Here is a 12,881-nt window from a genome sequence, read left to right as displayed (position 1 = left end):
TGAAGTTCTGATAGCAACTGAGAGCTTAAGATAAAATTGGATAAATAGTTGAAACTTTTTTTTGAAGGAACAGAAACTATATGAAGAATTACACTTTCTCCAACGGTTTCATCTGTACAGACACAGGTGCAGATTCTAAATGAAGTGTAACAATGGGGTGGGCTGACTGTGACAAGTTAAAACACAAAGATGGAAAACTTATTTGGGACAGAGCAATGAAGATCTATTACTAAAATAAATTAGTTCCAGAAAAAATTGTTTAAGGGTGCACTTCCCTATACATTTTCTGATTTAATCAAATCATATTGCTTAAAATGCAGAGTTCGATTTTGGGAGGTTCTTAGACAGAGTTGGGCCTTCACTTTCAGCATTTAGGAGATCAGTGAGCATTATGGTGATGTGGTTCACCATTTCAATTTATATTAAATGTTCACCATTAATTCTTTTGGAATTATACCAAATTTTTTTGTAGTACAATTATAACAGCTATGACAAGTGAAGGGAAGCACAGCAAACAGACTTAAAGGCTTCAACAACTTGAAGCTTATATAACTGTGAATTAACTTGGCACACAAGAGCACTTAACTGGAGTACAGTAATGAAATGACCCTGTATATGTGCAGTAGGGAGGGATATTATGGTAATTATTTTCCCAGTTCCTGCCTCAGAGCCAGGCCACAGAAAGGTCGAAATTTTAAAAACAACTTCTGGGAACACAAGTGGAAGCTCATCTGCTGAGATACCATGAAGCATCAGAAGCCATGGTAATGAACTCATTTTTTTCCCATTGTTAATAATGGTGGCATTGGGGATATAAAATTGGAGGTAGAACAACTGGAGATAGAACAACAATTTCATGTGCTCCCCAAGTTTAGTCTGGATCAACTGTGCATACACTTGTCAGTTTAACAAAACTACTCTATTCAAATATATCAGGTTAGCATAATGGTCACAAACAACAAAGCACAGCTCAACAGCACAATAAGCAGTTTATTCATCTTATCGGCAGGACCTGTAAAATCCTTTTTAGAGTGAACCTAGTTGCCTCATAATGTAACTACAATTAGCCACAAATCTCTAACTCCTATAAAAGGTACGTCATGGCACGGTATTGAGAAACTGAAGCCAAACCCACCCATTTAGCAAGCAGGTGGGGAAAAATAAAAATTAAATCTGAGACAGGGCAGTGTTTAAAAATGTTATGGTTTCTGAAGGACAAGGGTTTTTCATTTTCACACAAAGATTTATGAAACTAATGAAATGTCTAAACAAACTGTACAAAGCTAATGTTTCAAGTCTAGATAACTCTTCATTCGAGCCGAAGCGAAGTGTCGAGGGGGCAGCATTTATGCTTGCACAACGCTATGTGAATGCCTCAGTTAAAATAAAAGGTCTTTACCTTTCTTTTGTAGTTTATACAGAAAGTTAAGGTGCTTTTTTTTTGGTTTTCCACATTTCATGTGACATCACTCAATTGCTAAAGGATAATTTGCATTTATGCCATATAAAACAAACATCCAATTCGAGATTCCAAGGGAGTTTCAAAAACTCAAGAGTTTTCTGTTGCTTTAGCAGAATGTCTTCCTAAATAGCTAGTAATTATGAAAAATAGTTCAATACCTGAGTTCAACAGTCGACTCCACTGGCTTGACGTCAGTCAGAGAAATCTGGAAGAAAAATCTGCAGTAAATCTTTCCAATACTCTGATGCAGTAAATTCAATTCCAACCAGTACAACATTCTCTGCTTTTGACAAGAAATTGTGCACGACATTAAATATGTTATTTTACTAAAGAGAGAACAAATGTGATTTGCAACTAATTTTCGACAGGTGGTCTTCATTTCAAAACTGACATCTTTTGTGCAAGCACATTCCCAAAACCTTTTGGAAGGAAAGATTGTACTTGATCCATTTCAAGTCCAGCTCTATTCTTTCACAGAACATGATAATCCGGTTATCTGACTAAAATAAAGACCTCAACAATTTATTGGGCTACTGCTTACTTCAAAACTAAGATGGTATAGCAAGCAATGAGGGAGATGCAAGACTCTCCTCAGTCTTTGAAGAATTTATCAAATTCAACTTGGAGTAGCTGGTGAGCTATAAATAGTCTTACAACTTCTGGGACTGGAAATCAGAAAGGATCTTCACTCCTGGTTTCTACCCGGTGGTCCAACCAGAAAATGTGTCTCTGTAGATTTTACACAAGATCAAGACAGGATAGGATGACTCCATCAGAATACTGCCACCTAAACTCTGCTCACAAAGTAAAAGTGACTAACATTCACCAGCTTGGTTTACCTATCAAGCACAGACAGGGTTTTGGACGTGTACCATGTCATATACCAATGCTTTCAAAAGGGCAAGGGAACAAACTGAAAGTGAAGAAAAGCACCTGGAAAATATGCTCCTTAGATAATATCTTCAAAGGGTTATAGCTGCTAGGACAGGTGTTGGAATGTACATTAAAGGGGGATTTGTATATTAACAGTCATTTTATGTTCTCACTGAACAAAGGAGCAGACTCATTGGGCTGAATGTCCCACTGCTGCTCGTAAGCTCTGGTTGTGGGGGAATGAGGCAGCTGAGGGAGGGAGGGAGAGAGGGTGAGAGAGCGTGACAGCTGAAGTGAGAGTGAGAGTGAACACTGATGCAGGTATAGAGACAAGAAAGAGACATGCATGAGGGACATAGCAATTAAAATAAATACACTGACATAAATAATTGAATGTGCGCTACACAGGTACAGTCTCACTGAACTACCCCAACAAGACAAGGAAGTAACAGTACCAAATAAAAATGAAACCAAGTTATTTGAGGAGACATGGAACTCATCACACCTGCATCATTCAGAGGTAATTGCCATCTCATAGAACTAAGGGTCCAATGTTTCACCATTTGTTCTGCATGGCCCCTTTCACACTTACTCAAATGTTTCAACAACACAGCATTTTGATCTGACATCTTTTCATGGAGAACTAAATGCCAGAATTCACTAACTGTCAGAGCAATATTAATGACAGCTTAACTCTATAGTATGGATTTTGGTCTCAACTTTTTTGTTTATCCTTCACTTTTTAAGTTCAAGGTTAGCTCATCCAAATCTGCCCTGGATAATCTGTAATTGTGAAATACATTGACATAGATTCTCAGGTGATGACTGGACCAAAAGGAATAAGAAATGTTTTAGAATATGTTAGAGAAGGTAAAAATGAAATGAGGATGTGTGCAGCATAGAGAAGGTCAACACAAGTGATTTGTTAATTTCTCAATGCTTGGAAAAGAAAGTCATTTCTATTTGATTTCTATGTTTGGATAAATCACCATTAGCCTGCATGTTGAATGATAGATCACCAGAACGTGAGCAAGAACTCTGAAACAGAATGAGATCTCTATTCATCACTAACAGAGATAACACATGCTCCAGTTCTGGTGAGAAGAGCCCAAAAAAAATCAACTGCTCAACATAAACATTTCAAATACTGACCAGTGTTACACTGCCACCAAAAATATCAAAAACACCACCTATAACATTACTATGATATCTGTTTCAAGAAAAATGGGGGGCTTTCACATTATACAACTCAGGATGTTCTTTCTCCAAGAACTTTGAATATAGAAGTTAGTTGTACACAGAATAAATTCAGCTAACCAGTAACGTCAGACTTTCTGGTCTCGAAAGTAAACATTTACAACAATCTAAAGGTCGGTTTTGAGATATAAAAATAGACTTGAAAAACTGGGACATTTTTCCTTGCAGCGGAGGAGGTTGAGGGGTGACCCTATTGACGTTTATAAAATCATGAGTGGCAGAGATAAGGTGAATGAAATGTGTCTTTCCCTAGTGTGGGGGAGATCAAAACTAGAGGGCATATTTCTAAGGTGAGAGGAGAAAGATTTAAAAAGACATGAGGAGCAACGTTTTAACACAGAGAGTGGTTTGTGTGCAGAATGAACTGCCAGAGGAAGTGGTAGTTGCAGGTACAATTATACAAATGTCTTTTTATAGTTGGACCAAAGGGTCTGTTTCCATACAGTATGACTCTATATAATTTTAACTACTGGATAGACTACTTCAGAATAAATTAATCTAGGCACTCAACCACAATCCACTCTCACATTAAGGTGACACAGGGATTGTATTGTTTATTTTGCTTTGTGTCCACTAAGTGACTGCTAAATTCTAAATTTCACTTGCATCTTCATACTTAACATTAAAGATAGAATTTGAAGATCTATTTCAGGCTTTCACTTCACAGAATTGTTACAGCACAGAATGAGACTATTCAGCCGATTGTGCCTGAACTGGTTCTACTACCTAGTACCAATCTCCCGACTTTTCCCCATATCCCCACACACCGTTACTAATGAATTAATCTCAATTCAATCTGCTGCCACCATATTTCCAGGCAGTACATTCCATACCCCCCTGATTTGCTGTGCAAAAAAGCTTTCTCCCCACATGACCCCAACTTTACTTCATCTGGTTGATTCTTGTCACCAGTTTTCTAATTACAGTCTGTGCGTATTCTCTGAAATCATTGGTAATATTTCCAGATCAGAAGCTTCTATTTGTTATTGAAGAAGCAGAACAAGTTTAAGCTAGATTTGTTTCCATGCTGTATGACTTGATGACCCAATGAATATTTCAAAAATTCTATAGCTGCTTTCTTAACAATTGCATCACTCACCTCAGCAATTTGCCTGAAAACATTGAAAAACATTTTAGTAACAGTAAAGAAAAAAGGTTTCAAGAACGATCAGACGGTTGACATTTATGAAATAACTTGAGGTGCAAACAGACCATGGCAATGTTGCTGAGATCCAGATTATTCGATCATCTGTTGTTACTACATCCATCCCTTCTGTGAACATCTCCAACAGTCCCTCTTCTGCTAGTCCTGAACTTGTATATTTACATGCAGTGAACATTTGCCTCCTCCAATGCACCCCTGACAATCAGCCTCTGTGTTAACCTGAGGCCATCCAAGAAGTCATTGTTAGGTTGCAACTTGCACTACAATCTTTTCTCCTGTCATCGCTGTGTTCCTTTAGTACTTGGTGATAAAACATCTGGATTTGAGAATATTCATCCCTATTTTCAAATCGTTGCATGATCTTGCCTCTTCCTGTCTCCATAATTTCAAATAGTCCCAGTGATGCATTAGGTCTGAACTAATCCTATCTCAAAGACTCACAATTTTTACCACCACTGGTGGCTGCACCTTCAATTGCCAAACTCCAAAACACTGGAATTCCTTTCCTGAATCTCTCCATCTTGCTAGCTCATTTTGCTTCTTTAGAATTCCTTTATTCTTAAAGCAGCTTTTGTTGAAACATTCCCCAACTTTAAACTACTAGCTAGGATTCCCCTAGCTGCGCCGCATTCTCAGCTAATGGAGTTCTGCCATGTGCGGGACAGAAATAGTGGAGTAACCTTGTGCCAGATTTCCTTCTGCCACTACTTACGTTCCCTTCTCTGTATTCCTAGAGACATTTATTTTTGATGTGCACCTGTGCTGGTTATGCAGGCAAAGGAATGACAGAGTCAAAAAAATTCAGAAGAAGGGTTACACTGGAAACAAGGAATGACAGAAGCAGACATATGGCACAATCTCAGCTGGATGATGGAAGGCAATTTACAATACAGGAACTTGACAACTTAAATGTTCTGAGTACGGTGATCTGCTTAGAGGAGGTACAAGTATTAACTTTGAGGTAGAAATATAAAACAAATTTCTGAATATAATCTAACAAAGGTCTTAAAACTCTGCCCAGGTATTTGCTACTATGAATAAAACCATAACTAAAATGTCAGGAAATGTAAGAACTCTGTAGTAAATAAAGAAATGAAGCCCAAGTAGCAGAGTTACTTGAACACATCTAGCAGAAATAAATATGAAAACTAGAAGGACAGGAGTGCATCGGTGGCTAGAAGCTAATAAATCAAGTTATGAGTAAAGCTAAGCAGTGCATAAACAGAATCAAGATAATTGGGACACCAGTAAAAGTGGTGGTGGTGGTCACGGGTGAGGCACAAGAATGATATCAAAGGTACTAAAAGGCCAGAGGTCTCTCAATCTCTACTGTTTTATGAGTCCAAGAATTTAAAGTTTGAAAACTAAACATATCACTGCATGTAATGAAGCATACGATCTTACAGATTATTATTTAGTGCATTACAAGTCTGACAAATTTATTACTGAAACAGTTTTACTTTGGAACAATTTATGTTTGCAAAATTCAAAGAGAAGTAGAAAATTTGAATTTTTTTCCACCCTTGTTTTGTGAATCGCTCTTTTCTCAGGACTTATCCATGTCATGCATTATTCCAACTACTATCCACTTTTAAAGCAAACCACAAGAAAGAACAAGGGGTCACAAAATCACCAGTATTTTCCCTCTGAAGATGATAGAGCACCAACACAACAGAGATTGCCGCATGTGAAGAATCAACACATTGAAGTATTGAGGTTTGCTCCTGCAGAACCTCTCAAATTATTAATTGGTATCTTGCATGATGAACCAAAAAGAAGGCTGATAACAAAGTACCTTGCATTTATGCAGCGCCTTCAACATGGAAAATTATCCTGAGTTGCAGAGGCAAAGATAATAAAAGGAACAGGAAGTGCAACATGATGGGAGAAGCAAATCTAAGCTCAGTTTATTCAAGGGAATAGAGAGATAAAATTCAGATGAGCTTGAGGAGTGATCCAGTTAATAAGTTAGGGATCTAAAATGGTCTTGCATGCATGAACAATGAAGGCACAATGACTGGAATGAAAAGGGGAGTAAACAAAAGAACAACAGTGTGAAAAAACATAAGAACAAGTTACTTAGAATCCAACTTGGAAAATGGAACTAAAGGAACACAAATGATTTCACCACTTCCATCAGAATGATCTCAATGTTAATATCTTCAATTGGGAGATATAGCATAAACTTAATTTTGATGCTTCAATTTAAATCTAATTTGACCGAAATAAATCTTCCAAGAGTGAAGGACAATCTTTTGTTGTTGAATTAAATCCTTTGCAAACACACAATTAACAATGATGTTATGTCAGTACTTTGTTGCATTGAAGACAATAAATGATATTGCAATAGTGGGGTATTTCCATATATATCCCTAATTTCATTTATTGCAAGTTTGGGTTTCTGGCTTTGGAGTTAGCATTCTGTGGGTGTTCTGTGTGCATGAAGTTAGTAATTAAAATGAATGTATTTCTGTAGGCATGGTCATTTCTTTTAAAATATTTTTTGAGCTCTGGTCTAACATTGAAAGGGCTTTTCGTACACCATTAATGGATTAATTTGCTTACTTTAGATTGTTTTGCAATGCAGCCAGGTAAATAATGGGGCCTTAAGGCTTGTTAGAGACCTTTGAATTTTTTTTTAAGTTTAACATATACAAGGGTGAAGGCTGTATCAGAGAAAACAAAGAGTAGGCATTATTGAGTCTATGTCTAATTGACAGAATCTTACAAGTGGAGTCCCACAAGTGTTTGTGCTGCATCCTCAATCTTTTACAGTTTACATCAATGACTGAGACAAGACGCACAAAGGCATGGTAGTTAAATTTTCAGATGTCATCAAGATACATAGGGATGTATATTATCAATAAGAGTAAGGATGCTGCAAATGGATATTGATAGAGTTTTTTGCCATTCATACAATCTATCCAATAGAGCAAAATATGGGAAAAAGTGAAGTTGTTCACATGAAAAAGCAGAGTATTACTTAAACAGAGAACAACAGAGGCATCTTGGTGCTTGAATGCATGAGACTCAAGAAGTCAGTATGTAGGTACAATATGCAATTAAAAAGGCCAATGGGACACTGCCCTTTGTTAGGAGAGGCACTGAACCTACAAGATGCAATGCTTCAATTATACATAACATTTGTGAGATAATATCTCAAATACTGTGTGCAGTTTTGGGCTTATTTAAGGAATAATGTAAATTCAAAGTTTGGGAGAAGATTTGTAGCTCGGGTGCTCGTTGTTGTGGTTCTGTTCGCTGAGCTGGGAATTTGTGTTGCAGACGTTTCGTCCCCTGTCTAGATGACATCCTCAGTGCTTGGGAGCCTCCTGTGAAGCGCTTCTGTGATGTTTCCTCCAGCATTTATATTGGGTCCAGGTCGATGTGCTTATTGGTTGAATCTGTGGATGAATGCCATGCCTCTAGGAATTCCCTGGCTGTTCTTTCTGAGCATGGCAGTCATCCACAGATTCAACCAATAAGCACATCGACCTGGATCCAATATACCAACCACTGCAGCGGACAGCTGGAACTGACAACCGGAAGCGGCAGGTACAAATCACTATAAATGCCGGAGGAAACATCACAGAAGCACTTCACAGGAGGCTCCCAAGCACTGAGGATGTCATCTAGACAGGGGACGAAACGTCTGCAACACAAATTCCCAGCTCAGCGAACAGAACCACAACGAATAATGTAAATGCACTGCAGATAGTTCAGAGAAGGTTTGCCAGTTTAATACCTGGAATGAGTAGATTGACTTATTGGGATAGACTGATATTCTAAGCTTGTTTCCACTGGAGTTTAGAAGATGGACAGGTGACTTGAACGGAACATATGTCTGGCACAGCAGTGAATCTGCACAGCTACTGCCTTTGCTGTTTGTTCCAAGTACTTCTGGACATCAAATGTTGCCAGGGTTGGAGGGTTTGAGCTACAGGGAGAGGCTGAATAGGCTGGGGTTGTTTTCCCTGGAGCATCGGAGGCTGGGGGGGAAACCTTATAGAGGTTTATAAAATCAGGAGGGGTATGGATAGGGTAAATAGGCATGGAATTTTCCCTGGGTTGGGGAAGTCCAGAACCAGAGGCAAGATGTGTATGTATGGAATGAGCTGCCAGAGGAAGTGGTGGAGACTGGTATGATTATAACATTTAAAAGGCATCTGGATGCGTTCATGAATAGAAAAGGTTTCGAGGGCGATGGGCCAAATGCTGGCAAATGGGACTAGATTAATTTAGGATGGTCAGCATGGACGAGTTGGACTAAATGGTCTGTTTCCAAGCTGTACATCTCTATGACTCTATGTAAGATTGTGCATGATTTTACAAGGTAGATGTGGAAAGAATGCATCATCTTATAAGGAGTCCAGAATTGTGGGTCACTATTTTAAAAGTAGGGGTCACTTCTTTCACACAGAGATGAGGAGGATTTTTTTTCTCTCACATAGGATTGTGAGACTATTTTTCTGCCTTAAAAGGCAGTCAAGTGGGGGTCATTAAACATGTTTTACAGCAGATTTCAATACACACTTGTTAGACAAAGGATCAAAAGTTCTTAGATGTAAATTGGAACATGGAATTCAAACCACGAACAAATCAGCCATGATCATATTGAATGGTAGAGCAGGTTCAAGGGGTCAAATTATCTACTTCTGTTCCTATCTGGTATATTCATAAAGAGGACTGGTGTATAAAAAGTGAAAAATCAATCATTTTACTTCCATCTTCATAAAACAGCAAGTAGACTTTGAAAAGCCAGTTAATAAGGTGCAACAGAATAGACTTAGCGGCAAAATTGAACTTCATCAGACCAAAGTGGCAGTGGCAGAATGGACATCAAACTCAGTCAGTAACAAAAAGCAGAAAACCAAGATGAGTGGTGATTTTTGCAACCACGTCCCTGCCCTCACCAGGCCTAGTAAGTCTAAAATACTGACAGTAACTATGGTGCAGAGGATACAATTTCAGCTTGATGACATGAAACTGCGAAATGCAGTAAAAATAAGGAGATTTTTAAGAGTCATAAATGTGGAGGTGCTGGTGTTAGACTGGGATGGACAAAAACTTTTTAAAAATTCACACAATACCAGGTGATCGTTCAACAGGTTTATTTGGAAGCACTAGCTTTTGGAGTGCTGCTCCTTCATCAGGTAACTGTGAAACAGGATCATAAGACGCAGAATTTATTGCAAAAGATTACAGTGTCATGCAACTGAAACGATATATTGAACAAACCTAGATTGCTGTTAAGTCTTTCATCTTTTAGAATGGGGTGCAGGTTTCGGTTCATTAATATGTAAATCCCAGAGCTACTACTCAGTCACATTCGCGAGATAACTTAAGGTTTTATAAAAAAAGATGACATTTCAGCTCAGACAATGCATTAAAACATTTATGAAGCGAAACCTGCAATCCATTCTAAAAGATGAAGGACCTAATAGCAATCTAGGTTTGTTCAATATATCATTTCAGTTGCATGATACTGCAACCTTTTGCTATGAACTCAGTGTCTTATGATTCCCTTCCAAAGCTATCTGAAGGGGAGCACTCCGAAAGCTAGTGCTTCCAAATAAATCTGTCAGACTATAACCTAGTGTAACAAGGGTCATAAAGGCATGTAGCATGGAAACAGACCCTTTGGTCTAACTGGTCCATGATGACTAGGTATTCTAAACTAGTGCCATTTACCTGTGTTTGGTCCTATCCCTTTAAACCTTTCTTATTCATGTACCCATCCAAAAGTCTTCTAAATGTTGTCATTGTACCCGCCTCTACCACATCCTCAGGCAGCTCATTCCAAATATGCACCATCCTCTGCATGAAAAAGGGTTAATAAAATATGATGCAATGCAGTGTGAAGTGATGCATTATGAGAAAGGGGGGTGAAATCATATAAATTGAACACTACCAACTTTGAAGATAGCACAAATTAATGAAACTCTTTAAAGAGGAGCATGTAGAATCCTTGGGGCTTTATAATTAAAGGCACAGAACACAAAAGTAAGCAAACTACATAAAGTCTTAATGAATAATTGGTTAAGTCTCTGCTGCAGTGATGTGTCCTTGGTCCCACAATCTTAACTGGCGCCTTGATATCCCATTCAAGTATCCCCACATTTATGCATTATTTCCATGGCCACAGTACAAAATATCAGACTTCCATGAGAAATTAGTCAAACATATGTACATATGAGAAAAGACTGCACTATTTACTGAAAACCTTGAGGTAAAAGAATCAATACAGAAAAATCGATATGAAACCAGACAAGATGCCATGTTTATCATGTGTAGTCAGACCACCAATTCTGTTCAAAACCTTTGGTCAGACCAAGTACATGGGTTTTAAAAATCACATTAAGGTTTAATGCACTTAAGTGCACAGTTATGTTCAGAATTGGCAATGCACTGTAATTTACATTAAAAAATTCAAAGGACATGGATTAAGCAAGCAGTGTTCAGATTAGAGGAACTCTGATATTTCAGAAACAGTCCACAAGACTGAATCAATTTCCATTAGGGAAAAAAGACTAGAACATGATCCAGATTTTCCAAATGCAAGGGAGAAATTAAAACTGCCAATTCAAGCATGTTAAACCACCATTGCAAGAGGACAGGATGGAGCTAAGAGACTTGTTTAATTTTCTGTCAACTTAAATTCTGCAACACTAACCCCTGCTACCCCTATGTTATATGCTTTCTAAAATTAGTTATTGTGTGAACCTGCACCTCTGAAGGAAAGAACCAATTAGGACCGAAACAGAAAATTGAAATAATAATTGCAGACAGGAATGGTCTACTGATACATAATTGAACTGTCCTAGAATTATAGGATATTTTGCAACTAACACACAAAGCAACATCAGTGAATGCTGAATCATGAAAATATGGATTTGAGGAATGATGTGAAAATAAATCATTTTACAGCCATACATCTGGAATTAAAGGAGAAAATCAATGTTAAAAAAAATCTTTTCAACTTTAAATAAATTGCCAACTCTGTGATTAGGGAGTTGTATCCGGTGTGTGCACAGAAAGAGTTCTTTTTAATAAACTATTTTCTTATTGCATGCTTTCTTAGAATTCTCAAAACTCAGCACTATGTTAATTCAATGTTTATGGATACAAATATGAAGTGATCTTATCTGCAACAAAATTTACAATGTTGACTTGAAGAACCAAATTTCTGAAATATAATCACATGAATTTTTAACTACATTTGTAATATATATATGATTGTTATCATCCTTTTAATTTTTTCATACTTCTTGAACACAAATTTAAATACAAGTTTAATTTGGTATTGGTTTGTTTTAGAAAAATGCAAGATATACAAATAAGAGTAGGGCCTTGGGTAGTGTTGTAAAACAGTTCAGGTACGAAGTTCTTTGAAGTTTGCATCACAGAGATAGGGTGGTTAAGAGGCATTGAGTATGCTTGCCTTCATTGTTCAGACCTCTAAGTACAGAGGTTGGCACTTTATGTTGAGGCTGTACAGGATTTTGGTGAGGCATCTTCTGGTGTACTGTGTCCAGTTCAGGGGTTTCCCTGTTATAGGAAGGATAATATTCAATTGGAGATATTTACCAGGATGCTGCTGGGAATGGAAAGTTTCAGTTATAAAGAGAGGCTGGATAGGCTGGGACTTCTTTCACTACAGTGTAGGAGTTTGAGAGGTGACCTTATAGAGGTTCATAAAATCATGGTGTATAAGGTGAATGACAAGTGTCTTTCCCTACAGTGGGGGATTTCAAAACTGGGGAGCGTATTTTTAAGGTATGAGAAAGATTTGAAAAAGACATGAGGGGCAATTTTCTTCAGCAGACAGTGGTTCGTAGTGAAATGGATTTCCAGAAGTAGTGGGTGCGGGTATGGTTATATTGTTTAAAAACATTTAGATAAGGACATGAATAAGTGGTTGGAGTGATATGGGCCAAGCGCAGGCAAGTGGGACTATTTAGTTTGGGATTATGGTCAGCATGAACCGGTTGGACGAAGGGTCTGTTTATGTGCTGAATGATTTTATGACTCTGTACCCCGACTACATATTCAGAACAATTTACAGGTTAGTGAAATAAATCAGCAAACTTTTTCAGACAAAATTTTAATTCAAGTCCCATCTGG

At 37.8% G+C, this 12,881-nt stretch overlaps 1 protein-coding gene across 14 annotated transcripts in view; it reads right to left on the bottom strand.

Annotated features, from left to right (window-relative positions):
* LOC140482942 (transcriptional-regulating factor 1-like) overlaps window positions 1-12,881 on the bottom strand; it is a 280,570-nt gene that overhangs the window by 73,426 nt on the left and 194,263 nt on the right. For all 14 annotated transcript variants that reach the window (XM_072580708.1, XM_072580716.1, XM_072580712.1 and 11 more), the window contains one exon: window positions 1,621-1,667. In XM_072580708.1, the coding sequence (XP_072436809.1) occupies window positions 1,621-1,667 (47 nt within the window). The remainder of the gene's footprint in view (window positions 1-1,620; window positions 1,668-12,881) is intronic.

Source organism: Chiloscyllium punctatum, chromosome 11, assembly GCF_047496795.1.
Source record: "Chiloscyllium punctatum isolate Juve2018m chromosome 11, sChiPun1.3, whole genome shotgun sequence".
Taxonomy (NCBI): Eukaryota; Metazoa; Chordata; class Chondrichthyes; order Orectolobiformes; family Hemiscylliidae; genus Chiloscyllium; species Chiloscyllium punctatum.
The sequence above is the reverse complement of the archived record's forward strand: the minus strand, read 5'-3'. Positions and strand labels throughout refer to the sequence as shown.